We start from the raw sequence: 26,647 nt of genomic DNA, 5'->3' as shown, positions 1-26,647 counted from the left end.
AATTATTATTATTTAATTTAAGCAAGTTTAAATTTTTCGGGATATTACATCCTTACCCCCTTAGAAAAAAGTTTCGTCCTCGAAACTTGAGAAAAATCGTAACAACATTTCACGGAAATAGTTTCATATTTTATTTAGATTGTTAACACATAAACGTGTCTTAAAACTACACTTAATAGCATCATTATACGTAGCAATAGCGTCATATAATATGAGTTCGTCAATTTGCGCACAAAGATTTAAGCATCGGGAGTAGAGAAGGTTTCATTATCGTTATTTTCATGTTTTTCAGCTCCAGTTGATTGCATCACGTATACTCTTCCAGCTTGCGAAGATCCTCGTGCAGGGTTTCTGTTAACGTTGGTGTTACTTGTGGTGCCCTTATATCCGGAAATTTGTCCGCTTCCTTGAATTCGTCTAGGATCGTAGTGGTTTGCGCTTTGGTTTCGAGAATCTGGCATGGGACAATCTCTGACCAAGTGATCTCGTTTACCGCATCGGAAACATTGACCTGTCCCTTGTCGACAATCTTTTTCCAAATGCCCTTGCTTACCGCACTTATTACATTGGAGAGACGGTCTTTGATAATGATTGTTCTCCGAGAATCCCATGTTCAGCCTCTTGTTGGAATCGTTGATGGATCGACCATCCTGGGGTTTTTCTCTCCTTTTACCATTTTCGTATATCTCTTTTCGAAGCTTCATTTTCGCTCGACGTTGATAGCTCTATCATACAATTCTTGGTAGGATTGACTCATGTGTGCAGCAAGCTTTTCTTGAAGTTCCAAGTTCAAACCCCTTCAAACGATTCATTCTCTGACGATCGGTGGTTACCAGGTCGGGAGCAAATCGAGCCAGCTCATTAAACTTCACAGCGTATTCTGGACGGACATGTTCCTTTGCTTCAGTTGGATGAACTAGATTCCATCTGGAGCTGCAAAGAGGGTAGAATTGGCTTCTCATAACCTCCTTCAGTTTGTCCCATCCGAACCCAGGCTGACTTTGCAGGCCCTTGGCGGTTTTCCACCAAAGATCAGCTTGCCCTTTCAAATAAAATACTGCAAAGTTAACTCTCCATTTTTCGGGACACTGAATGACATCGAATAACTTATCCATGTTGTTTAGCCATTCTTCGAATTCGGTAGGGTCTGGCTTGCCGTCATAAGTTGGCGAATTATGCGTAGAGAATCTTTTAAACGTATTCGAGCATTCTTCTTGCTCCGTCTTGGCCCTTTGTCGATTCCCGTGTAGTAGTTCCATCACCACGAGCCTCATCAAATCCATTGGATTATCGTTTGCAACGTCTCCCGTTGCATCTCCGAATACGGGGTCATTTCGTAAAACGTCAAGTCTTGCCCTCATTTCATCTAGCAGAACATCAGGCTCATGGTTGTCGTTTGCGCCATTAGTGGGATCACTTTCACTTAAAGCCATTTCTAACATATTGAGTTTAAAATCATCAGATGTTCATGCACAAGCATCATAGAGTAAATATATAAAATATTGTTCCCGTCCCGTTCCTAACACTCATGCTCATATCGTTTTTATTTACCATTTTCATAATCATATAGATCTCTTTCTTAAAACCATTTTATAACATTATAACCTAATTCTTTTATTTCTTTTTATATCCTATTTCTCCTTTTAACTTTCCTTTTTCCTACTAACTCGTTGGCATGGAAACCCGAGTTTCACTAATGGTCCTCAGAACCTTTGCTCTGATACCACTCTGTAATGCCCCGACTTCTAAGCTTCACTATTAGGTTAATTAATTACAAAGATTAGCAGCGGAAGACCTTCCTAGCTTAGTCGGTGCGTCACTGCCGTACTCTCCACACAGGAAAGCACAAGGCAATATATATATATATATATATATATATATATATATATATAATATATATATATATATATATAGCTTAAGCATAGCTGATGCTACGTAATCTAGTGATCATAAACTTGTATTTCATAACCGTCATAGTCGCATTAAAGTAATTTAATCCTCACTGCTACGTCATCCCATCTTCGTATGCATACCTAAAACAGAAAAACAAAACGTCATGAGCCGAGGCTCAGTAACATACTACTCTAACAACGTAAATTCATTTCAATTCATTTTATTTGCAAACAGGGAGAAGAGAATATAGTAAAAATCATTTCGTAAACATACACTTCTAATCAGGAATTTAAAAGTCATTTCCGTTCATATTATCTCCATTATCACATTTCATTATCAGAAAACTTCCTTTGGTTACTTTGGCGAGTACAGAGAAGGCATGACCACCGAGGATATTCATCCCCCGTCAGAAGGTGACATATAACATCATAGATCATAACAGAAGGCAAAGCCACCGAGGATATTCATCCCCCATCAGAAGGTGGCATATAATGCCAGACATCGTAACAGAAGGCAAAGCCACCGAGGATATTTATCCCCCATCAGAAGGTGGCATATAATATATCTATATAAAAAAAGAATCTTAGTTCCGAAATTAAGATATTAAAGAAAAATTTCTTAAAAAGGATTTTATAAAATCCGATTTAAAAAGATTTTATAAAAAACCGATTTGAAAAAGGAAAAAGGATTTTGTAAAAATTGATTTAAAGGAAAACGTTTAATAAAATAATTTCGAAAAAACAAAAGGAGTTTCAATAAAGGTAAGGGAAAGTGAGTTGGTTATCAAGTTTTAGATAAAAGTTGATTACTTGTAACTTGGAGAATTCTTATCTTATAAGGATTGAAGAAAAATTTAGCTTTTATAAAGGATAAAAGTTAGTTTTAAGAAAGAAAAGTTTTATGCCTTAGTCTTAAGAATAAAAGATAATCATATCTTAGAGAAGGTTTTTCGTTCAGAAAATAGGTTATAAAAGGGATAGAAGCTCAGTTTAATAACTCACGTTTTCAGATTTAATATCGGAGATTTTGAGAACTCAAAACTGATTCCCATATCACAGAGTTCTTGTAAGTTAAGGTTTCTAAACAACGATTGTAACAACCCTTTATTTGCTTAAATAAGAAGCACACTTTTGAGAAATCTTTCTTTCCGTGATTCTCACATTATAGAGAGTAGCAACACTTAGGGTTAAGTGTTGGGGATCACTACTAGAGTTAATAATTGGGGGGGGGGATCAAATTGTATCAAGAGTTTGGTATTTTAAGATTCAAATAATAAAAGAGTAGTGTGTGTGGACGTAGATCTCAGAGGTGAGATTTAACCACGTTAAATTCCTGTGTCTTATTATTTGAATTCATTGATTTCATATTGTATTACAAGTTAGTTTTCGCAAAAACTCAGATCGGAGAATTTTCGAGTGAAAAACACTACGTTAGGCATAGTGCTATAGCAACGTTTTTGCGAAAAGCGATTAGTTTTTGTCACTCAATTCAACTCCCCCTTCTTGAGTGTCACCTTGTACTCTTACAAGTGGTATCAAAGCAGGCTATTCTCGAAAGGTTCATTCCTAGAGAATAGAAGTCATGGACATGCAAGATGACTCTCAAGATACACACACAAAGTGTCCAATTTTCAACGGAAAAGACTACGGATGGTGGAAGGCAAGGATAAGGATTTACATCCAAGGATCGGGCTATGAATGCTGGAAAAAAATAAGGAAAGGACCGATTCTTATCCAAACGTATCCACCGATCCATGTCCTCCATTCTCAAAACTAGTTAAAAATTTAGTATCTGTTCGAATCATAACATTCTTCAAATTGAGTGCGGATATGAGAACGAAAATGTAGGTTAGTGGAAAACACTTGCGTTAGACAAAGGAAAAGTCCACAAATAATTCGTAAAATCATGCAACACTACAAGATAGTAACAATGGCCCATAGAGCTCAAAACTGGAGAAGTCTAAAGATCACAATGAACAATATCAAAGGGCATTATAGATTTATAGTAGTTGAAATAGAAGCAACAAATGGCAATTTAACATGTTTTCCAAGAGGACAAGAATAACATAAACTAGAATCACTAAGTTTAGTACACTTAATGAGTTTATTTTGCCTAAGAGAATCCAAGAAAGGAGAACCCAGATGACCCAGTCGATCATGCCATAAAGATGGTGCAAGAGCAGCAAATGTAGATTGGGAATGGGCTTGATTTTTGACGGTGTTGGTGATGAGATATAACGCCCCTTGACTCTCACATCTCATTATTAGCCTCCCCGTCAGAAAATCCTTCACAGAAAACCCAAAAGGATCAAATTTCACAGTGACAGAATTATCAAAAGTGAATTTTCGAACAGATACTAAATTCTTAATTAATTTTGGGGCATGGAGGACATGTTTAAGATTTAACGGAAGGTGAGGGGTGCTCGGTGCTCCTATGAATGCCTTGAGGACATGGAGGATCATAAGGATTGGACTATGAATGTCTTGATTCTAGCCTTACTTCTTAATTGTAATCTTCTGTATATAGAGATTAGTTTGTAATGTTGATCACTAAGGAAAATAACATCCTTCAGCAATAATAAAAATAAATAAATAAATAAAGTCCGTTGTTTATTGGAGCATTATAATGCTTTGACGATCTTTTTCTTTGTTTATTTTATTAACTAGTATAGTACCGTGTGATATATGCATGTATTAGTGTATTACAAAATTTTAATTGAATTTGCATGAATGTTGAAGTCTAAATTTTAGTAAATTTTTCATCTAAACATTAACATTGTTATATAATTCTTCTCATCTATACTCGACTTTCGTATTTGAAAATAACTTACGGGATAATAAGATAAAGAGAATGCAAAAGAAAACAGTAAGCCTAAGTTCTTTCTGATTATATTGTCCATTTAAAACCAATAACCACAACATGAAAATTTGTTTATGAACTAATATTAGCTCTTCTCTGGCGCGTCTCCTCCTGTCCAGTATGTTTTAACAGCAACCAAAATTTTCTCTGGGTTGAAGGGGCCATTTTCATGATCTGAAATATGGCTTTTCCACTTCATTCTGTTTGTGATAGCTTGAATCTTCACCAGAACTTCCACTGTGTCTCGGAATATTACTGTTCCTTCTGGCCTAAGCAATCTATCCATCTCCAGCAAAATGTTGGTAATGTCACACCTGCAAAGATGAATACTTAGTCAAATAGGATCACGACGTGCTTGTTTAGTTGACATAAAATTGAATCTGTATTGAAAATTTAGTCTTCTTGCAATGCAATTTTTGTGTAATGACTAGGGGTGTTAACGAGCTGAACCAAGCCTGAAGTTGGGTGGTGTAACTTGGCTCATGACACTTGCATTCAAGTTTGAGTTGAGTATGTAGCAGTTTCCAAGCTTTGAATTCACTCTTCACTAAGTTTTGAGCTAACTGTTTGCTATCTTTTACTAACAATTTCACAAGGTTCTCGAGCTGATGTCCCATGAACATTTCGAGCTTGACTCGAATAGTTCACGAGCTAGCTAGACTTCTGTGCACCCCTATGTATGTTCAATCAAACTGACTACTACATGGAAATGTGAAGAGTTTGCTAGTAGTAGTAACTAGTTAGTAATGAATTACCTATCTTGGTAGATGCTGAAAACACCACCAGCATGAATAAGATCATATGTTCTTGGATATGAAGAGAATGCTTCACACCAGTCATGGTATACTCCAATGAAACCGCGCTCATAAACCACACCCAGAGTATCTGGATTTGAATTGGCAGGAACCACATTCATAACCCAAACAGGATACTTAATCATAGCTGCAGCAAAACCACCCAAGTATGCATTCATATCCATCACATTTCGATAACGTCCTTTAGGTAAAGGAGGAACAATCTTCTTATAATATGCAATTCTATCTTTCCATAAATCATTGTCCTCTCTGAATTTTTCTGTAGAAATTCCTGGCACAGAATTGCTGCTTATTCGAGGAGGAACAGATAACGCGCGCTCAGGCCATTTCTCGAGAGCTCCACCTGCTACTTCATCTGAGTTACTTACTTCAGGCAATGGGGCTATGCAAGCCTCTATATCTTTGTACCTTTTTCACATCCAGGAACAAAGGGATTAGAACAACTTACAGAGTGTTTGATTGACAGAAAACATTTTCCTGGAAAGTAATTTACTTCCTTTGATTTGTAAAGAGTCAACATTTTTTTTCCCAGTGGTGGACAATACAATAGCCAAGGATTGAAAATGTTGTCCGTCCAACCAAACAGAATCTTAAAGAGAAAGAATGATAAGATCAAAGAGAAATTGAAATTCAGAGTAAAAGAAGTACCAAGCAGCATCTGAATTGTCTGATTTGCAAATATGTGGGGTAGGATAAGTTTTCTTGCTCTTGATACATTCAATGTGATTTATGGGTTTCTGCCAAATGGAGAGATCACCTTGTTCAATGATTTTTTTCCAGCACAATCGCTTCACAACATCCTCAATCGAATCTTGTTCTTGGTTTAGATCTTCCTGAGTTCTTTCCCAACCTCTCCAGTACTTTTTCCAGCGAATAGGAGGTCCAGAAAGAATCCAATAACCACCAGGTCTTAAAATTCTATCCACTTCCATTAGATATAATCCGTCTACATTGATCAAAGTACAATAAGTAGCTCAATTATTCATTCTGTTCATAATTAATAGTCACAAATACTATATTTGGATGTTAGGAAAAGCTGTCACATTTACGAAAATAGTAACAGTTGGATAATAAGGGATCTCCTAATACATGTTCTTTTCATTACATGTTCATGTTGCAACTAATAAAACACGGAAAAAATACATTTGTCGATGGATTAAAGAGAAAACGTACCATACTTCTGCCAGGGTATTAAGCAGCGGGAACAGTGAGCCATGTCGAAAGCTCTAGCAGGATAAGGAAGCCTCTGGGAAGCCATGATGCCAATCATAGCAGGAACTCCGCGCTCTAATGCAAACTGCACTTGGGCTTCATGCGTGTCTCGTGGTGCAAAAGACATAGCAATGATGTCTCTCTTTAATAAGTAAGCCCCCCAACTAGCAACCTTCAATTAATCATCCAACAAATAAATGATTCAAACTGTTCTTCTGTAGCATATATAGTGTAAAATTGTTTAATGAAGTGGGAATGATGTGGTTAAAAGATGACATAAGAACCATTTCTTGAATGTTTTTGTGTTGTAGATTGATGTAGTGAGATTAGAGTTCCTTCTTTTTGACAAAATTTAACATCCAAAAAATGTTGCATATATAAACCAAAGAGAAGTTCTAATTAAAAACATAGGTGAATTAAGTTTGATTATATGAAGAAGAAAACATACCCCACAACCAGTATCAATGGCAGTTCGAATATTTCCATCAGTAAGAGGAATAAGAGCATTAATATCATCAATATAAGCATCCGCGCCACGAGGAAACATGGTACCTCCTCCAGGAAACCGAAAACGATCACCTTCAACTTGGATCCAATTTTGTATAGCTTTCTCAATACTAAGTTCTTTATGTGGAATGTTATCATACCAAGCATAATCTCTACTTTGAGGCCACTTAAATGGAGTCTTATACTTTGGAGGAGGCGGTATAAGACATTGCATCATCTCTTCTTTACTAGGACAATGCCGTTCTCTATACTTCAACATGTTACGATCAAATTTTCTGCCTCTCCTAGGATCTTGGCAAGGTGTATACTCACTGTAAGACATATCACATGGAGGAAACTCTTTCACAGCTATTTCATCAGTTTCATTCATTTCTAACTTATGATGACTTTCAAAGTCTAAGCTAGCTGTTCCTGGAGTCGGGTTGTTGTTGTTGTTGTTGTTGTTGTTGTTGTTGTTGTTGTTGTCGTTGTTGTTGTTGATGTTTCCGAGCTTTGATGCTTCAGGCGATGCAGTATTAGTGCAGTCGATGTTGTTGTTGGTTATTGGTTGTTGAAATTTGTTGGCAATGGCGGGTGGTTTGCCTTGCCAAGCGCCAAGGATGTAGAACAGAACACAAAGTGCACTTACACCAAATATGTAAGTGAGGCGCTTTCTTTTTGCTTCTGTGTAATGGTAAGGTTTCGGAGATCCTCCTGGATGCTCCCTTGCCATTTTTTTATATGATTGATTGCCTTGAAGTATAATAATTCTTGAGTTTAAGTATATTTCTAAGAAGTGATCAATACATTTCAAAAGTCTTCTGCATTGTCCTGACTCCTGAAACAAATGCATGGGTTGTATTTTTTGCTTCAATTCAAGAATTATAAAGAATGACAAGGAGAGAAATCACACAAATGATTATTTTTTGTAAGATGTTACATGGGGATGGTCATAAAGCGTGTTTTATTCTAGAAAGATAGAACATATCTAAACTATACCTTTGATCGAAAAATCAATCGGATTTATTTCGTACCTTTCGCTCAATGAGAAAATGGGTCGTTAGATTCTACAAGATCAAACCTATGGAACTTAAAGAATTATGTACTACATTATTAGAGAAATTTTTTGGTTATGTAAAATACTGAAATGTCATACTATTAGGATCCTAACTAACTATACCCATTAATCTTCCACCATCTCCTAACAAAAATCGAACCTTTGCAAAACGTCTTTTGGGACCAATTCATAATAATTTATATTTCTTTCTAAGAGAACTGGACAAAGTTCGTCCTAATAGTTCATGAAATTTGTCTTTGTTCCCCTTTTCTCGCATTTATTCATAATGAATTTTTTTATTTCAAATATTCATGAAGAGATTTATATCTTCCCATGTAACAACTTCTATTGGTATTAAATTACTTTTCTCAATCTAATTGTTAGACAAAAAAAAAAATGTACGGTAGCTAATTCAAAATCAAAGCTAAATAATTAATTGTATGGATATCAATCAATGAATATATACTCAACAAAAAGGGATTGAAACACTAACATACCTCCAAACTCCGAAAAATTCACTCCCTATGTTAATACATTTTGTTTCAGAATGTTACTATTGTTTTAAGTACAAAGAGAATGCTAGAAGTAAAAATGAAACTTGTAATATATCCGATATATAAATTTTCCATCTAAGAATTAAAAATTTCTGAAAAAACAAAATTAAGGATATTAGCAGAGAGATGAAATGGCAAAAAGAAAAAAGAGTGATTAATGTGCAAAAACTATAATGAGAGAATAGAAAGGAGGAAACATTGGAAATGTAGTGTTTTTAAGTAGGCAGAAAAAGAAGGGTAGTGTTTAACGCTCCTTCTCTAATTTATATGCCAATTCCAATTTTAGGAAGGAAAAGAATAAATCATTACTAGCATTTACATTCTTGTGAAAAATTGTACTCCTATAATCAGACGTCCTATGACTAGTTCAACACATAATTACTCGCCTAAAATTTCTCGGTTGCCCATATTGTTGTACCAAACCTCCTTTTATACACATACATATATATTGACTGTCTCTTTGCTTCCTTTTATTATTTCATGCAATGTATTTGTAACTTGTAATTATTACCAAAATACATTCTACAAATAATAATTGTGTATTTGTGTTTTAGCTATCTAATCGATAACTTATTGAGAATGGTAAGAGAAACCTCACCCCTAGGCCCTAAGAGCTTCTAGTGGGATTTGATCCCATGACCTTAGAGTCATGAGGTCAAATCTTTACCACTTGACCAAGCCATGCTTGGTGCGTCTTGGGTATAATATGTTATATCATAACGTATTGTGTAATAAAAGCTCACACATACATAATGAGACGAATTCCAACAAAAATGACATGAACAATACAAATAATGACATATATTTGATGTCATTTTGCCATTTATTTCATGACATTTGAGTTTTTTACAAAAAAAGTTGTGGTTTTTAGATTCTTATACCATAAGTTATGGTGTGACAGTTACACATAAGAATTTGTGGTTTCGTTTATACGATACTGTTTAGCGGTTTTAAAGAAGTTTGGGTAATGTTCATAGAAATTTAAGATTTCATAGCATTTGGAGCTAGTTTTGATAGCAACTATTACTATCACAAGACCTGTTTGGGATGAAATCGTTTTAGTGTATGTGGGTAATATTCTATCCTGGTTGATTGATGACAATAAGTGGTTTGCAACAAAGCAAGTTACAAGATAGAAATTTGGACCAGGCCCATCAAATAAAAAGTAGTGTACATGACACTGAACTTATAAACCATCCACAATTGTCCGCCCTTTTAATGACTAAACAATAACCATACCTTGTGCGCTCCAAGAAAAGATGGATCCACACGAGTCAAACGTAAAAAAGAAGTAAAGCCAATCCAACAACGATTATGTCTGTCTTCCCTCCCTTAGGGCTGCAGGGGGACTAATTGATTATTGGTCTCAAACTAGGTGTATGAGAATAAAAGCACACGTTCATTTGTATCTGATCTCATACTTTTCTCGCTAACATAATTAGGGGTGTGCAAAGATCAAGATCCGAATTGTGAATTTTCATAAGAAAAAATTAGTCATGTGGGGGTCGTGGAGCTGACTGTCTGGGGACAAGTTGAAGTAGGGCCCACTGGGGCTCTATCTCGATCTGTCACCCTACTCGTTTATGATTCAGCCCCCCGCGGAAATAGGTTTCAGGTAAAATACCAGTAGGACAACTGACTAATCGGGCCCGCTTTATAAATATTGAGCGGCTATCTCTTGCAGGATAGGTATTGGTCTTTTCTATTGGGATTTTTCCGGCCACACAGGATGGTCATGTTGAGTGAATTGTGATCTCGTACGATCGTGTCGTCAGCTCTTGTTCACAATCCAGCAGCTATTGAATCACCGTAAGGAGATGTCGATAAGTTTTTCCTTCTTACTCTTCTAATCATACTTATACATTCTCTCTTTCCAATCATGACTTGAACCAAGTTTAAAGGGTTGTTTTCTTTCCAATGCCTTACTACCGATCAAGGATCTTCAAGAGGAGCAAGAATTGCACCCACACTCAAAGGAGGACCACAAGTTTAGGGCTCGACGAAAGAAAAAAAATTATAACATTAAATTAAGAAAACCCGCCCATGGAGTCAAAGATCGGAAGAAATACTTACCCATTCTCTATCAAGCTACGAAATGAACATCATCCAGTAAGGGTCAGTTCATCCCTCCATTGAATTGGTTGACACAAAAACCCGTGTCAGACGATTGAACCTGTCTCTGGGGTACGACAGTCATTAACGGCTCTAGAAGTCGGATGGTACTGGGGGACTCTCGCGGTGGATAGATCAATCAAACAAAATAGGCTCAAGAAGTTTAGTGCTAGTTCTTACTGATTTTTTTATTTAGATTCTCCATTGGATAAAGAATTCAAAAAAGAATCTAAATAAAGGCACCTCAGGGGGGCGGGAGGGCAACCTATTAATAGCTAACGTGAAGCCTGATTTTGGACTAAGTTTTTGACGAAGGAAAGGAACGACAGGGAAATGTATACTTGTCGGTTTTTTTTTTCTTGATGGGTTTGAAACCTAACTCGTAGGAGCTACGTAAGATCAGGACTGTAAGACTCACTCTTGCCGTAGTGACGCGATGACTTATCCTAAGAGAAGCTTTATTAGGGCGGGGTGAAAAGAATCTATGCCTTCAATTGATGAATGACTTTGTTTGGGAGGGAAGAGGGAGAGCACCCGACTTGTTTGCTGACACGTGAGGAGGCTATGGTTCAAGCAGTCAATTGCAGTCTTAGAACTTGAGATGAGAGTGAGCTAGTAAGATTTTGGAAATACTTCTTGGCACTTAAGATTATTCTGATGACCCAACTGTTAGCTTGAACCTTGAGCCGTAGAAGAGGACCTTTCAGAAGGACGACAAGCGTTAGCCCTATAGCATGGAAATCGAAGGCTCCCAACATGTTTCCGGTAAGTAGATAGGCCATTCGGCGCAAGAATATGAACAAAACAAAACACTTGCAAATGTCTATTGGATGGTGCTTCCTCAATAAGTTGGGGTGTAAGTTATTTGATTATATAAACTGAAATCGAACCAAACCAAACCGAACTAATAATTTGGTTTGTTTTTTTTATTCAAATTTTGGTTTGGTTTCGATTGGAAAAAATTAATATTTCGGTTTTTTTATTCTGAAAACTGAAAATATTAAACCAAATCGAACTTTACCTATAGGTTATGACGTTTTAAAAAGATAAGGGGAGTAGTCAGTCGTCCGTTTTGTCAGACCAATTCCTTTCCACGTTAGTAAACCCATTTTATCTGTTCATTGTCATAATAATTAAGAAAAACACTAATTATGATTTTTTTCTTTCGTCGAGCCCTAAACTTGTGGTCTTCTCGTTCTCCTCCTCAGCTCGTATGTTTCTCAATGTCCTCTATCCTCATCCACTTAGTCCCTCTCTCTCCCCTCCGATTCTCTCTCCCAATTTATTTTTTACTTCTCACTCCATTTATGGAACTCAGAATCTTAGTACTGGACTTTGAATATAGAGCTCAAAATAGACAAAAAAAAGGTGTATAATGAATGTTTTCGAGAGGAAGAAGACAATTAGAATATTTTCGAGAGGATGAAACCAAAGAATGTCATGTAATCTCTTTATCTATTTTCATTGTTTTGCTACTTTTATCAATTATCTTAAATTCTATTACTGAACTTGGTTTGTGATTTTAAGTAATTCTTCTACGTTCGATGAAGTGAACTTGAAATGTTCGTAGTAGCATTTGTAAGATTTGGAAAATAATATTTGGCATCATTGAATAATTTCGGTTTTCTCGTTTCAGTTTGGTTTCAGTCTTGTAATTTCGATTTGGTTTGGGATGAATTTTGGTTTGGTTTGGACTTGAAATGTGAAAATCGAATTTATTTTGGTTTAGTGTTACCCTAAAACAAAACCGAAAATCGAACTTAGCTTACACCCCTACCAGTAAGAAATTCGTGGCTAATTCGTTAGACGAATACGCTAATCGAAATAGAAAAAGAACGTTGATGTGTGTCCAAAGGCCCCCCATTGCCTATCCACCACCATTTGCCACACAACCTGCATGAATGGTGTAACGCCTTCCCCTTTCCCCCCCTCGATACACTCCTCTGGCTACTTGTACTGATAAGGATGGGACTAATTAAACTCAGGCTGATTTCTCCTGTTTCAACTGTCCTTATTGAGCCATAATTTTTTTCGTTGAGCAATGAAATTAGATTGATCTTCAGATCTCTCACAGAGTCTTTTTGCATTCATGGCCGAATGATTAAAGCGCAAAAGCTATGAGGGGGTAATTTGTAGGTTCGATTCCTACTGTTTTTTTGGCGGTCCAGAGGCTCAACCAAATCTAAAGTCAAGGCAATGTCAAGTATGATATGAAACGAGCACCTTCTCAGCCCTCCTAAAGACTCATGAAGGTAGAAGAAAAGTTTCCTTTTACTTTTCAGCTGAAAGGTACGCACATGTTATATTCATTACCATTCCTAGGAATGCTAGCTTCAGGTGGTTCCCAGGTTGAAAGTGAAAGTCGCCAAAAACTGGCGGAATGCTCTTGAAACTGCCGCGTAACCAGAGTTCCAATGCGCATATTCGGAGAATAAAGCGGATAGCGGAGCGCTAAGAAAGAGAAAACGTTATCACTATACGAAATGAGACAGCGGCTAACACGCTAAGACCAAAGTGAGAGTTAGCAGCATGGCTTCTTAAACTCATAAGAGTTCTCGAAACGTTTCCAAAATCGATTTGGAGGTGAGGATTTTAGCTATAATTTTGTACACGATAACAAGCAATGAGCCTGAAATCCTTAACATAAGTGGGCAACTTTTGGACTGGCGGAGAGTCGAGGGCTTGTTAAGGAAGGCGGTAAGGGCCAACAGTCCCCCTTTCTTGTGTAAAAGCGATCATAATTCGAACACGTCGTGTTCTACTAAGAAGGATCGAACCATGGGAACGAATATACAGGGCTATCACCTTCTATTGCCAGATCTCTCCAAAGATAGGAGTAGAGGAAGGAGCTGGTTTCGGTCAAACAAGAAGAACTAGAAGATTCCACCCTACTGCTAACCAGTCTTCTTTCCCGACTCCTTCCCCCTATACCACCACCTCCACCCAAACCCATTATATTTATGTTGATTTATACTTTCAAAATATCAATTTTTTTAATTTTTACTAAATTTTTTTTAAAGATATAACTAGTTAAAATTGTGCATTAACAAACATCACTAATACAAAATCTACGATTTGTGTCGGATGCTGGACCATCATTTGCATCGGATAACGGTCTGACGCTACAGGCCTCGACGTAAATGTCCTCTGCAAGATATGGGTCAGATGAGGAGATGACATAATTCTTGAACCATTTGCGTCGGAGCATGGGGAACATCCAACGCACATGACAACGACTGTCCAACATACATGTTCATAAGCAGCAAGTGTGGCAGAGACATTTGCGTCGCATCCTGGGCTATATGCGACACAAATGGCAGTAATAATACGAAATTATAAAATTTGTAGTTAAGGAGTTCATGGTTTGCTAAACTTCCTTCTATTTGTGTTCATTACCATGACATGCTTTGAATTATATAATCAACAAATCAGATCTAACACAAAAACAAAATAAAAAATTGAAACCCAAAAAAATCAGATCGAACACAAATAAGAACTTAAAAATCTATTTCCAATCTTTAAAGGACCCACTTTACACTAAATTATGAAAAAAATTATAATTACAAATTTATAACTTGAAATACATAGATCCAAAAGGAAACTAAAATAATCAAATTTAGGGGAAAACATAAAAATATAACCTCAAATCTAAGTGATGTGTTAAGAATCAAACCATAATCTAAATCTCCATTTTTATCGCCGCTTTCAAATCTCCATCAACTCTTGTCGAAATATTGTGGAGACGTGAATAATATCAACGAGAGTGAGAGTAACACCACGATGTTCTGCCGCAAGAAAGATGATGATGATGATTATGTGAATTTAAAGGCCACGATGTTGCGAAGTAGGATTTGAGAAGTGTAGGGTCCACGAGCCGGAGATCTGGGAAGGGGAGGTAGAGATGTTAAGGGAGGAGAGAGAAAGAGAGTCGATGGTGAAGGAAGGGATACAATTAAGCGGTTGTGTTCCTTCGCCGGAGTGGTTTGGGAGAAAGAGAATCGTTGGAAGAGAGAGAGCGATAAGTGAATAGTGTGGGGGGAAAGTAAGCGGGCGCTTGAAATGAGAGATTAGGGTTCGAGAAACTCCAAAGTCCAAAAGAAAAAGGGGGAGAAGTAGGCAGGCTTGGTTGGTGATTCGCGTCAAACCCGAAAGCCTACCTGACGCACATATTTCCACCTTCAACATGGCCCGTCCGACGTAAATAGTTTGGATCTAAAACTAACCTTCTGGCATTTATCATTTGTGTCGTGTGCTCGTAGTCATCCAGTGCAAATTATCCTTCTACTCATTTGCTGTTTTATTTGCATCGTACATCGACTTTGATCCGATGCAAATAGTCTGTTCCTCAACACCGGCGTCGGGTTTTCTTATGTTCAACGCAAATGAGGAGACGCAAAATATGATTTTTTTTTCTACTAGTGCATAAAAACTCAATTGTTGTAATATAAAAATAAAGGAGGAAATATCTCTTTGTCACACTGGCCCAATCTCTCTATTTCATCTCAAAGATAGGCACTAACTCTTATTATACCTACTTAATAATTAAATGAGAAATGATTACCAAACAACAACCCAACACATCAAGATTATAGATGATCATGGATCAGGCTGTTCTTTGCCCAAAAGAGTGGCACGTTTCGGGCCAAAACTCACTAGTTTGGGCCGGGGCATGCATGTTTTTAGGACCAATGTCGTGCCGAGCTAAAAAGTAGCCTATTCTTCATATTCAAGTTACTCGTGCATCGGCCGATAAAAATCGGGTCATTAGTGAGACGAAGACAAAGAGATATACACACATTTTTCAAACAATTATATATTCGTATCTTCTTAGGTGCATCCACTTAAACTGAATTTCCATGAATGTATTGGAACTTATTGAAGTTTTTATTCAATAAGGTGTTGGAACTTATTTGAAGTTATGTGAAACTTAGCTAAATTTACTAAATCTGATATGAGCTTTAAGCTTTATTAAACTTCTTTAAACTTAGTTGAGCTAATATGAACTTAAATGAATTGATTATAACTTATTAAACTTGAAACTTATTTTTTTGAGGTGAAGAGAAAGCATCCTTTAATTTTTTTTTAATCCACATGTCGCAGAAGAAAAAAAAAGTTGTATATTATAGGTACGTCAATTGAGTAAATAAAAACTATTTAGGGTATGTTTAGCAAAAGTAGTTGTTGCGGTAGCTATTAGTTGCAGAAGTAGTTACAGTTGATATACTACCTGTCAGCTGTCAAATATTATTTGTTAGAGTTTGACGGTAAAAACAGCTTTTATGATAATTAGTGTTTGGTGAAACTAGCTTTTAGCTTAAATAAAATAACAAAAATAAACTATATTTAATCTTTAAAATAAAGTTACTCCAAACGCTCCCTTTACCCCCAAAAGCTAATATTTATAGTTTTTCCAAAATACTAGTTCAAACACCAAAAGTTACTCCAATCACTGATTCATCAAACACAATTTTTCACCATTATCGAAATTTTGACTCAATACGAATACTAATTAAAAGCTATCTCAAAAGCTATTGCTGAACACTCCCTTAAAAGGTAAAAGCTTAAGCCAAAATTTCATGTTTTGATCAAGGGGCATCATCCAATTAGTACTTTCTAACATTATTTGATCCATGATGTATGATAGGAATAAGGTTCAATTACTTGTACTAATTGACTTGGATATTTGTTTAGAAGAACCCAACCCAAGTAGAAATAGAATAAGAATCCCATAGAGTGATCTATACAATACAATTAGAATTGATAATAGTACAAGAAAAAGCCTTTTTCACAGGGGGAGATAAAAGTAGGAATATTACCTTTTAAGAGTGAGCAGATAATATATAGATGGTGCTTGTTGGAGTAGTGAGTTTCCGAGGTGGTATAGACGCAAAAATTATTGATAGGTGTCCCTTAAAGGAGATATTAAAGAATATATGTCGGGTTTTCGAATCCATTCTTGATATATCTTTGATTACTAACTATTCATTCATGTTGTCCAAATATCATCATTTTTTTTTTTTTTAAATACAAAATTTATTCATTCATATCCCATATTGGAGACCTGATATTCTGTGACCCCTTTTGTTCCCATGCCATTGTCACCACTTTGCTTGGGTGTTAGGTTCTCTTCTTCTTCTCTTCTTAATTAAATTTTAGAAAGCATAATATCAATAAATTATACGTTTAATGTATTGTGGATACTATTCCCTGCCTAAAGGGATTTCGGTTCCTTCTTTTCTGCCGTCTCTTTAGGACTTTTGATCAAATCTGCTAACTTTTTCATTTGGATGGAAACAATAGTATTAGGTATGCAAATGTTTGGTTAACTTAACCTATACGAAAATCTTATGTGCATACTTGCATAGTGCTAATACCTACACAATCTTAGTATTGCTACATTTTTATTGACTTGTAATAATTTTTTTGGACTTTATTGAGTTGTAATATTGTTGTATATGTAAGTATGATATGATTTGAGAATTGAGATACCTAAGTTGTACATTTTTTCGATATATGTAGCAAAACAAACACCCCCTTCCCCTTCTCTATTTGACATTCTTTAGAATGTGTAATCACAATTTGAAACAACAAATACTCGATATGGTTCAAGATACAAATATCTTAGGTTGCATCTAAATTAGGAATATGATTCATTGATGTACTATATCTTTTTAATCTCTTTAGAATGTGAGATCTCACGAACAACCCACATGTGAGTGTAAGTGTTGTCCTGCATTGAACATGAAAAGAGGAATAAACAACTTTTACTAAACTTGAGAAGTCGTCCAAACCTTGTAATTAAGTTCCTTTATAACCTCCTTTAACCTTGTAAGTTGTCCAAACTCTAGTCTTTTAATAGATGCAGTCCAGACCCATCAATAGTCATGACGTATGAATAAAGAAAACAACGGTAAAACTGAACTACATAAATAGTGCAAATGTACTTAAAAGAATTAGGGTGGTATGTTATACTAATATTTTACACCACCATCATTCCATCAATAATATATCTTGACATAGGGTAGGACATGGTAGCTAGCAATGAATAATATGTCTAGCCCACATGGGCGCGCATTTTACAACTTTAACATTAGTAGATAAAAACTAATGTATACCTAAAGCAGCCCAAAACAACCAAATTTAAACACAAGCTAAGAAACAGCTGATCTTCTCCTCAGAGTCCAGTATTAGGGAGTGATTTTGAGCCTAAGGTATTGATAGAATTTTGGAATTTTGGAATATTATTTGAGAAAATTATTAAAAGGAGGGAAGGGAGAAGCGATGCTCTGTGCAAGTACAGCAAGAAGAATATCTTCTACCTCAACCTCAGGGTTACTCTTTTCTTCATCTTTATCTTTCCTTAATCACTCTGATATCTTTACCAATAAACCTTAACTTAGTTTACAAATATACGCACGATTCGTATAAATACATACACCTTCAACACGACTTAGTAATGACAAAAACCTTTAAAAGAGCCATCTCTTTGTTCATTTCCACCCTTTCTTGCGGTTTCTTTGGCTATCATCGTAATCATACTCATAGCCATAATCATCGATTACGCGTTACGAGCAACGCTAAGTATTTCTCCTACAATATGGGCAAGTCATCTCGACCTATTTCTTTGCAGGTTTGTTTGCCACCACCCTTTCCTTCTTGTTCAACCATGCACCTTCGTTTACTTGTTTTTGTTGCATGTTACTTGTATTTAGTACAAGTTTGTATAGCGGATGTCACTCATAACCTTGACGTTAGGGGATCAAACTTAAGTAAAGGGTGGAATCGGAGTTATTTAGCCCTTGCCTCTAAGCTCATCAAAGGATTAGACCAACTAATAAGCTTAACTAATTAAATTATTTGCTAGAGGTGTTGGTCTAGTAACGCATTTTTATTCTTTACCATAATTACAAAGAACTTTACTACGTTGCCTCAAACCTTTTTTTTTGTCTTTTTTAGCAAGTACACGTTGTTAGTGATCTAACGTCTTGTTGACTTGGCGGGTTGCTTTATCAGTTAGAGTCGGTTAGCAATAGGTGTTGCAACTTGCGAGGATGTTTAACAAAATTACTTGTTGACCGTAGTTATGATCAGAAGATATTCCTCACATTCTACCACGGTTGTAAATCTTATGTAGTATAATTAAATCTTTTTCAACTAATTAAAATATTTTGAAAGTTATTTTTGGATTCCGTAATTCATAATTATCTCCAAGATTTTCGAATTGTATTTCTACGTGGCATAATGATTACCGAAAGATAAAAAGCTACTTTTACCGTTTCCAATCGGGCTAAAAAGTGGTTTTTAGACTAACGAGAAAGTTATTTATCGAACATATTTTTAATTGTATTGGAGTTTATGCACAATATTGATGATAATTATCCTGACTAGTAATACTCTTTTATCCCATAGAAACAGGATATAGTTAATGTTATAATTTTAATATTTTAACCGTGTTTTCCTATTTCATGAATATAAGACAAAATGTATCTCGTTACCCATTCAGATAATACTACATCACTGGTCTTTTTTAATAGTTATATTTTCACTTTTGACATTATTCACAAATTTTCCTTTGATTATCATATGTGATTTATGGTTAAGAGCAAATATAATCGTGTGGGGTCTTATTTGATTCGTCTGAATATGTACTTTTAGAATATCGACATGCGTAAAAAGGTTAAGTGTAACCATAGTTGTTAAAATCCCGATTCAAATCTTAGAATCTTACGATTTTACGATTCAAATATGGTCGTACGATTCGATTCACGATTCTACACGATTCTATGCATTTTTGTGTACCAACGGAAACCTCATACTTCTAAATCAAATTTATTTAAGAAACCAAAGCTATTAATAGACATATATGGTCAATATCGCCTATTTATTGGCTAAACAACTACTTTTTTCAATTATTAGTCATTTTAAACTTAGAAAATGAGCAATATTCAGATCATACATTTTCATAGAATCTTACGATTCTACGATTCGATTTTACGATCCGATTCTAAGACCACCTTACGATTCAAAGTAGAATCCCGATTTTAACAACCTTAAGTGTAACTATTGAAAAGGAACATAGGTAGTATTAATGAGAAAATTTTTGAATTGTCCTTTTATTATATTTACCACCACATGATATCATTTGCCAATAATCATACTACACGAAAAAACATGCCCATAATTATAGCATATTATCTAAAGAAGTTTTAAAATGAAAAGTACAATAATTTCTAGCAATCCTACTATATTGTTTCTATAATATACTTCCTCCGTTTCTAAATAAGTGCAACACTTCTTGTTTTCACGTTTGCCAATGCATTATTTTAACCATTAATATCTTCAATTATCAATAAGTAAAAATTATAAAAAGTTGATATTAAAAAAATTCACATTCAGACGAATCTAACAAGATAACGCATGACTATGTTTTTCCTAAAATATAAATCACCAAAGCTAATTAAAGGTTAAATTATAAATAGTAAACATTATGCAAATGTGGCACTTATTTAAAAACGGAGGAAGTATTAACTTAGACAGTATTAATTGTCTGCCCTTTGAAATTTTAGTACTTCATTGAGTATAATTCTTTGAACTTTAAACTAGTATTAAATTTCAGGCTATCTTTGAGTAATTATATCTTTCTTTTATTAAAATTTTATCTTGAAATAATAACATCAAGTATAATGGTTAAAATTTTAGCATATATGCTTGTTATCAAGAGTTCAAATCTTATATTTTTATGCAATGCATTTTCTTTTTCTTTTTTATTATATGTAAATTACATGGAATAAAATATTCTACGAAAAATATCTGTTAACATATTAGTTTTATAGACTAGTTACAACTTATATCAAGTGGCAAACTAGCAACAAGCACTACTTCTCCACCAAAGTAGTACTTCGTGAAAGTTACAAAGCCCAAGTAGTGGACAAATATAGTAGGGGGGTGAAACCGGAAAAGAGGGAAATAATTTGGCCCTATTAGCTGCATCCCTTTCGCGATATGCTTGTTTATGGAGTAGTAAAGATCAGTTGTCTCTCTACTTTTGACATATGACTTGGACGTGCTAAGACTATAGATTCAAATCCTTCGCCTAAAGTTTTTTTTTTTGGTTAATTAGTGCGTAATCATTATTGGACTTTAATTCTTTGTTCTTTTTTGGGTTGAAAGAGAGTAGTATGAATCATTTTCTAATTTCCAATTAAAATTATTATATTTTATACCTTTTGTCTTAATCTAATCGCAATACTAGCTAGACTTCGAAATATGTCTTTGTGTCTTTGTTTTGATCGTTATAAATTTTGATTACATATTAGAAAATTTGTGAAAAGTTGACATGCATGAGGATATACATCAAAATCAAAACTAATGTAATGAAGTGATCACACATTTTTGAACCTTATATATTAATGAAATAATAGGGTCAACGTTGATGGATAAAAAAGTATGTGTCAGTCAAAATTCTCTTTTCTTTCCTCTATGTAAGAGCTTTCGTCCCGAATAGACAAACAGGAACAAACTGAAGAAAGGCACGAGAGAGAAAGTTGAGTAAAAGAAAGTCTCACTCTAACAATTCTCGGCTTTGAATCTTTGATCCGGGGACCCGCTGCCCTTACCTAATCCAATCCCGAAACGAAAATAATAGTTGTATACTAGAAGAACAGGTTCATATGCGGGGTCAGATCATGCATAGATCCTTCCTGTCTTGCTGACATGATTGATTTAGTGACAATCTTTTTTCAATTACATGTTCAACCATAAACCTCTCAATCTTTGATTGATTGACCATAAAAGAAAAACAAATGTTGCAACTAATTGAAGATGGAGATAGTATATTTTCTTTTTTTTTCTCAACATTGATCAAGGGAATAATCAAGATGCAACTAGGTAATAAAATGAAGATATAGTGCATATTATTAAGGAGTATCATATTCTAATTCTTCCTTCCTAAGTCACTATAGAGCTTATAAAGTTGACTAGAATCAAATTACATCCCAAGTACAAGAATAAAACAAGTATAGGTTAATAATAGTTGCCAAATCCCAACTCAAAAGGGACTTAAGCAAACGGCACAAAGTTAGTATACGAATCCACAAATAGAATTTTAACTTTGATATACTTCTATGAAATTGGCATCTTGCTATTATATAATGTCACACGACACTCACAAGTCACAATTGTTTCTTTACTTTTCGTTTCGCAGACTGTGGAGCTAAAGGTTCGCATGTGCTGCACTGGTTGTGAAAGGGTTGTCAAGGATGCCATTTTGAAACTTAGAGGTATATTTCCATTTATTATATATCCTGGATTATTATACTGTTCACACAAACATGGCAAATTAGTAATTGCTCTCATGTAGTCATGTTTATGTGTGTACCTCATATGCTATCATGTGATATGAGAACAATTCAAGTCTATGGGTAAAAGTTGTTGTGCTCTTTAAAACAATTACTATAACGATATAGAGAATAATAGTGTTAGAGCCTTAGAGGGTGTTTGGTATGGAAAACCTAAACGGAATGGAAATGATTTGGATAAGGAGGAGAAATGGAAATAATAACCATTACCTTTAATTGTTGTTTGGTATCTTAGTGGAATGGAAACAATTGAGAGGATTATGATTGAGGAAGGAAACATGATTTGTTTCCACTAGTTTGATAAGGGTAACAAATGGGGGGATTATGTTTCCCCTTAGAAATGGTATTTGTTACTTAACACTCATACCAAACAATTAGAAATAGAAACACTTATTTGAATCCGTTTCCTAGATCAAAATTTTCCATACCAAACATCCTCTTAGTTCTAATAAGATGGGACCAAATGAAACAATTAGTGTTCGGTAAAAGATAGATGTTGGATTAGTTGAATAACTAAAAATGTTATCTCTTCATAAGTTACATTAAAAAATAGATCTATCTAAAACTACTACTTATTTTAGCTTTTGACAAGATGACCACATTAGCCATTAAAAAAGATGTCTTAATATATTCTTTCATGATATGACATTATTTTTCGCGTTTAGTAGATTTTAACTTGATCAAATATAAAAATACTTAAGAAGTTATTGCCGAACTTGTCTTATATATATTTTTACCAAGGTAGTTAATTGCCTAATATGAGTAACAAATTTTATTCTTAGCATTACTTAGAAAGACCACAATATGATGAGTATCCCTGTAAAACATATCCTTAAGACCCATAATAATTGTTTAAGCGATAAATCAAATTAAAGCCAAGAAAAGTTGATATTCCAATTGTATTAAGCATATTGCTATAGATCCCAATAGCAATTTCATCATTGCACATACTAAATTAGTGTGAATTCGGGAACGTTATATTAATTTATGTCTTGAAAATACTCTTTCGGTAGAATTGCTGTTGCTTAATAGGTTTGGTGATTTGGTGAAAAGTCCACTATAAAGATTCCTTTAGTTATAAATGCTTTGCATTTGTGATGGTAGAAGAAAGATGGAAATAATAAAAAGAAGAAAGCGTGGAACACGTACAACTTTTCTCCTTTGTTCTAGAAAACCATATTTATTTTTATTTGGTTATCACTTATCAACATGTAAAAAGAGTTGCCCTCTTCTTAAAATTTAAAACAAGTATATGGAATACTCCATCCGTTTCCTAAAGATCTTCCCTTTTTCCGTTTAAGAGTGTTTTCAAAAGATCTTTCCTCTTTTGCTTTATTCCTTATTTGGCAAAACAAATTTTCCTATTTACCCTCTTATGTCATTATCATATGGTCCACCATTACATTATTAATTCAATTTTACTCCCTTTCTCTCACCTACTTTAACCCCTTTTTATTTGTTTATTTCTCTTAACCTCTCTCTCTCTCCTACTTTACTCACACCATGCCCCACACAACTTGATTTTCCTTGGTATCTGTAGGAACAGTAAGTGGGAAGATCTTTAGGAAACGGAGGGAGTAAAACTTTAATATGACGTTAAGGTTAAATAGATTAGAAATTCTATAAAAGATGATATAAGAAACTATAAGATGCTTTTCAATTATGTACAACCTTCTCATTATTTAGAAAGGATTTGGGTCCTATATACAATCTTCTAATCCAATTAAATCATTGAATTTATTTATATGTGTATTTCTTAATTTTATTTTGATACTTTCATATACCTTCTAACTTTAAAAGCTTACATAGAGTAATAATAAATTTGTAACTCTTATTAATTCTTGTGTAAATCATATTATAAGTGGAATGTATATATCAAACACCATCTCAGATAACAATTTGCGCTTGAAACTAAGAGGGTAGGAGTAAGAAAAAGGACAATTGTGATGCCACATAAACAACGCTTCTTTTAATTTTCATTATTATAGCCATATTCATAAACGTAGAATTATACTTTTTTAATTATCTTTTTTTAAGTTGAAAATCTCATTTTCAATCTCGAGAAACACTAACACATCCACAAAACACCTGCATGTAAGTATGATAAACTTAGGTTATTTTCTACTTATTTACTCATTTGAAATTTTTATGAATAGGTAAGTTTTAAGTGTATAATATATATACACAATTAATGTTACTGAAACACACAAGAAAATTTCAATATTGTCTTACTGTCTATTAAGAAGTACAACTTCAATCTTTATTTCTTAGAAGAATCGAAAAAGTCAATTCTTTTTAGAAAATTATGATATAATACAATATACCTAGATACTACTTATAGTTTAATTAAAGTTTATGCAAAAGGATAGACTAGGTCATGACTAAAGCACCCAACATAAGTGGAAAGTAACTAAGTGGATCGAGGAATGATGATAACACATTCACTTCGTCAATAATTAAGTCCCCTGATGTCTACATTTCGGCTAGCTGGGTCATACTACAAATTGAAATGGGGGCAACTATAAAGTTATAGTACTATTACTAATTTATGTATCTAATACTTCTATTTGACTAAGAAAGACCATGCTTTTTAATGTGACCAAACTGAAATTTAATCCTCTAAATTTCTTACTCCAATTTAGTGAGTCGTGTCCTTAAATATGCGTTATTAGTTAATAGTTACATTATTTATGATTTCCGAAAAAACTTTGGTACTATGTACCATGCAGACGTTAAGTTGCTCCTTTAAAATTCATGAAGATTTTAACTACTTCTAAGTGATTTAGCAATTTTAGAGTAAATTAGAATATTTTGAAGCAATAAGGGAAAGATTATATAGTTACGTGTAAAAATTTCCCTCCCAAATATTCCCCTCTCCTCCAAAAAGTTTTGATTCAATTGTAATTGTTTTGAAAATTTTATTTTCTTGTTTTTTCATAGCTTCTTTTTACAAAAAAAATTGTTAAACGAAGACTTTTTTTATTATTTGAAAAGATAATTGGTCCAAAGACCAACTCCTGCTAGGCTACTAGCCTACAGGGCACACCGGCTCAATGGCTGGGTACAAGGCTAAATAGCCTAGGAGAATGCTCTAGATTTCGGGGTGGTACTCCACTGAGCTACTACCTCTCGCTCTTGTCAAACAAAGACTTAAAGGAAGAATAAATTTGCTTATATATTTCAAGTTAATTAGTAATTAAATTTTACAATTAAGCATTTGATATCTTGCCTATATTGTTTATACGAATGATTTTAGTCCTTATAAATATACATGATGTACAGGAATTGATTCTATAGAAGTTGAACTACCAATGGAAAAGGTAACGGTAATAGGATATGTGGATCGAAACAAGGTATTGAAAGCAATAAGAAGGTCTGGAAAAAGAGCGGAGTTCTGGCCTTACCCTAACCCTCCTCTTTACTTCACTTCTTCTACCAACTATTTCAAGGACAGGACCCACGATTACAAGGAGTCTTACAATTATTATCGACATGGATATAATGTTGGTGATAGACATGGCACCCTACCTATTTCATCTCGTGGTGATGATAAAGTTAGTAACATGTTCAATGATGATAATGTCAATGCTTGCTCCATCATGTAGCTAGCTAGTCATGCATGTAACAATCTTTTCTCTCTTATCTAGGACTAGGAGTTGTGTATATGTACTATTTGTATGTATGCAGTTGTTCTAGTCTTTTAGCCTCCTATTCACCATCTTTTTCAACAAAAAAAGAGAGAAATTAGGAGTGTGGGAATATCTAGTTCCTATATATATGCATCACTGAAGAAAAAAGAATGTCATGGTGTTATTTCTTTATTTACTATGTTACGTGACCAAATCCTCTCTTATTGTATATAGTTTCTCTTTTTTCTTAAATAGTTATAACATATTGGCTTTTGTCACCGTCACAAATGATGTATGAAATGGTTGTGCAATAATTTATTATAAGACAATGTTAACGTTTATCCTAATTGGGTTACTTGTATAAACTGGCTACTTTTAAGTAAAAAGTTACTTGTCATATGGAGGTAAGTCGGTAACTAATTGTCCTAGATGTATCACTTTCGTTTATATTGAAGTAACCCATTTTAGTTTGAATGTTACCTTCTGTTTTGAAGAGACCAGTCTTGACTTGAAAAGTAACCGACCTATCATGACTTAAAATAACCTATTTGGATTTTTAGCTTAAATTCCTTTGTAAATCCTCCTCCCCTCCAACCGAAGTTGGGTGAGCTTTGCAATACCAACAATATCCATTTCCTAAAAAAAATATTCATCTCTTCTAAGATTTATCATG

The 26,647-nt window shown here is 34.5% G+C and overlaps 3 protein-coding genes across 4 annotated transcripts; 1 reads left to right on the top strand and 2 right to left on the bottom strand.

Annotated features, from left to right (window-relative positions):
* Positions 1–239: 239 nt before the first annotated feature.
* Positions 240–704, bottom strand: LOC130591333 (serine/arginine-rich splicing factor RS2Z33-like). Its single transcript, XM_057394608.1, has one exon. The coding sequence runs from the start codon at positions 702–704 to the stop codon at positions 240–242; it is 465 nt and encodes a 154-aa protein (XP_057250591.1).
* Positions 705–4,811: 4,107 nt separating this feature from the next.
* On the bottom strand, positions 4,812–7,998 carry LOC104892655 (probable methyltransferase PMT17). Of its 2 annotated transcripts, XM_048644968.2 has the most exons (6): positions 7,869–7,998; positions 7,228–7,805; positions 6,741–6,951; positions 6,216–6,513; positions 5,508–5,975; positions 4,812–5,066 (listed from the first exon to the last, which is right to left on the bottom strand). In XM_048644968.2, the coding sequence occupies exons 1-6, from the start codon at positions 7,996–7,998 to the stop codon at positions 4,838–4,840; spliced, it is 1,914 nt and encodes a 637-aa protein (XP_048500925.1). In that variant the 3' UTR covers positions 4,812–4,837. The 2 variants fall into 2 exon arrangements, with proteins under 2 accessions (XP_048500925.1, XP_010676941.1); XM_010678639.3 differs by having other exon boundaries at positions 7,228–7,998.
* A 10,015-nt stretch (positions 7,999–18,013) lies between these two features.
* Positions 18,014–26,226, top strand: LOC104892654 (heavy metal-associated isoprenylated plant protein 30). Its single transcript, XM_010678638.4, has 3 exons — positions 18,014–18,618; positions 22,192–22,267; positions 25,628–26,226. Exons 1-3 carry the CDS (start codon positions 18,445–18,447, stop codon positions 25,948–25,950), a joined length of 573 nt encoding a protein of 190 aa, XP_010676940.1. The 5' UTR covers positions 18,014–18,444; the 3' UTR covers positions 25,951–26,226.
* The last annotated feature ends 421 nt before the right edge of the window (positions 26,227–26,647 follow it).

The sequence above is a fragment of the Beta vulgaris genome, chromosome 5 (assembly GCF_026745355.1).
Source record: "Beta vulgaris subsp. vulgaris cultivar EL10 chromosome 5, EL10.2, whole genome shotgun sequence".
NCBI classification, from domain to species: domain Eukaryota; kingdom Viridiplantae; phylum Streptophyta; class Magnoliopsida; order Caryophyllales; family Amaranthaceae; genus Beta; species Beta vulgaris.
Note: the sequence above shows the minus strand (reverse complement) of the source record. Positions and strands in the feature narration are given on the sequence as shown.

What these genes read in the sequence shown, in the direction of transcription:
- LOC104892655 (XM_010678639.3), bottom strand. Translation starts at nt 7,998, where the DNA reads ATGGCAAGGGAGCATCCAGGAGGATCTCCGAAACCTTACCATTACACA. An exon ending in CCATTGATACTGGTTGTGGG is followed by an intron (nt 6,952 to 7,227) that starts GTATGTTTTCTT and finishes GATTAATTGAAG; the next exon opens with GTTGCTAGTTGGGGGGCTTA. An exon ending in TTCAGCATCTACCAAGATAG is followed by an intron (nt 5,067 to 5,507) that starts GTAATTCATTAC and finishes TCATCTTTGCAG; the next exon opens with GTGTGACATTACCAACATTT.
- LOC130591333 (XM_057394608.1), bottom strand. Translation starts at nt 704, where the DNA reads ATGAAGCTTCGAAAAGAGATATACGAAAATGGTAAAAGGAGAGAAAAA.
- LOC104892654 (XM_010678638.4), top strand. Translation starts at nt 18,445, where the DNA reads ATGACAAAAACCTTTAAAAGAGCCATCTCTTTGTTCATTTCCACCCTT. An exon ending in CTCGACCTATTTCTTTGCAG is followed by an intron (nt 18,619 to 22,191) that starts GTTTGTTTGCCA and finishes TTCGTTTCGCAG; the next exon opens with ACTGTGGAGCTAAAGGTTCG. An exon ending in TGCCATTTTGAAACTTAGAG is followed by an intron (nt 22,268 to 25,627) that starts GTATATTTCCAT and finishes CATGATGTACAG; the next exon opens with GAATTGATTCTATAGAAGTT.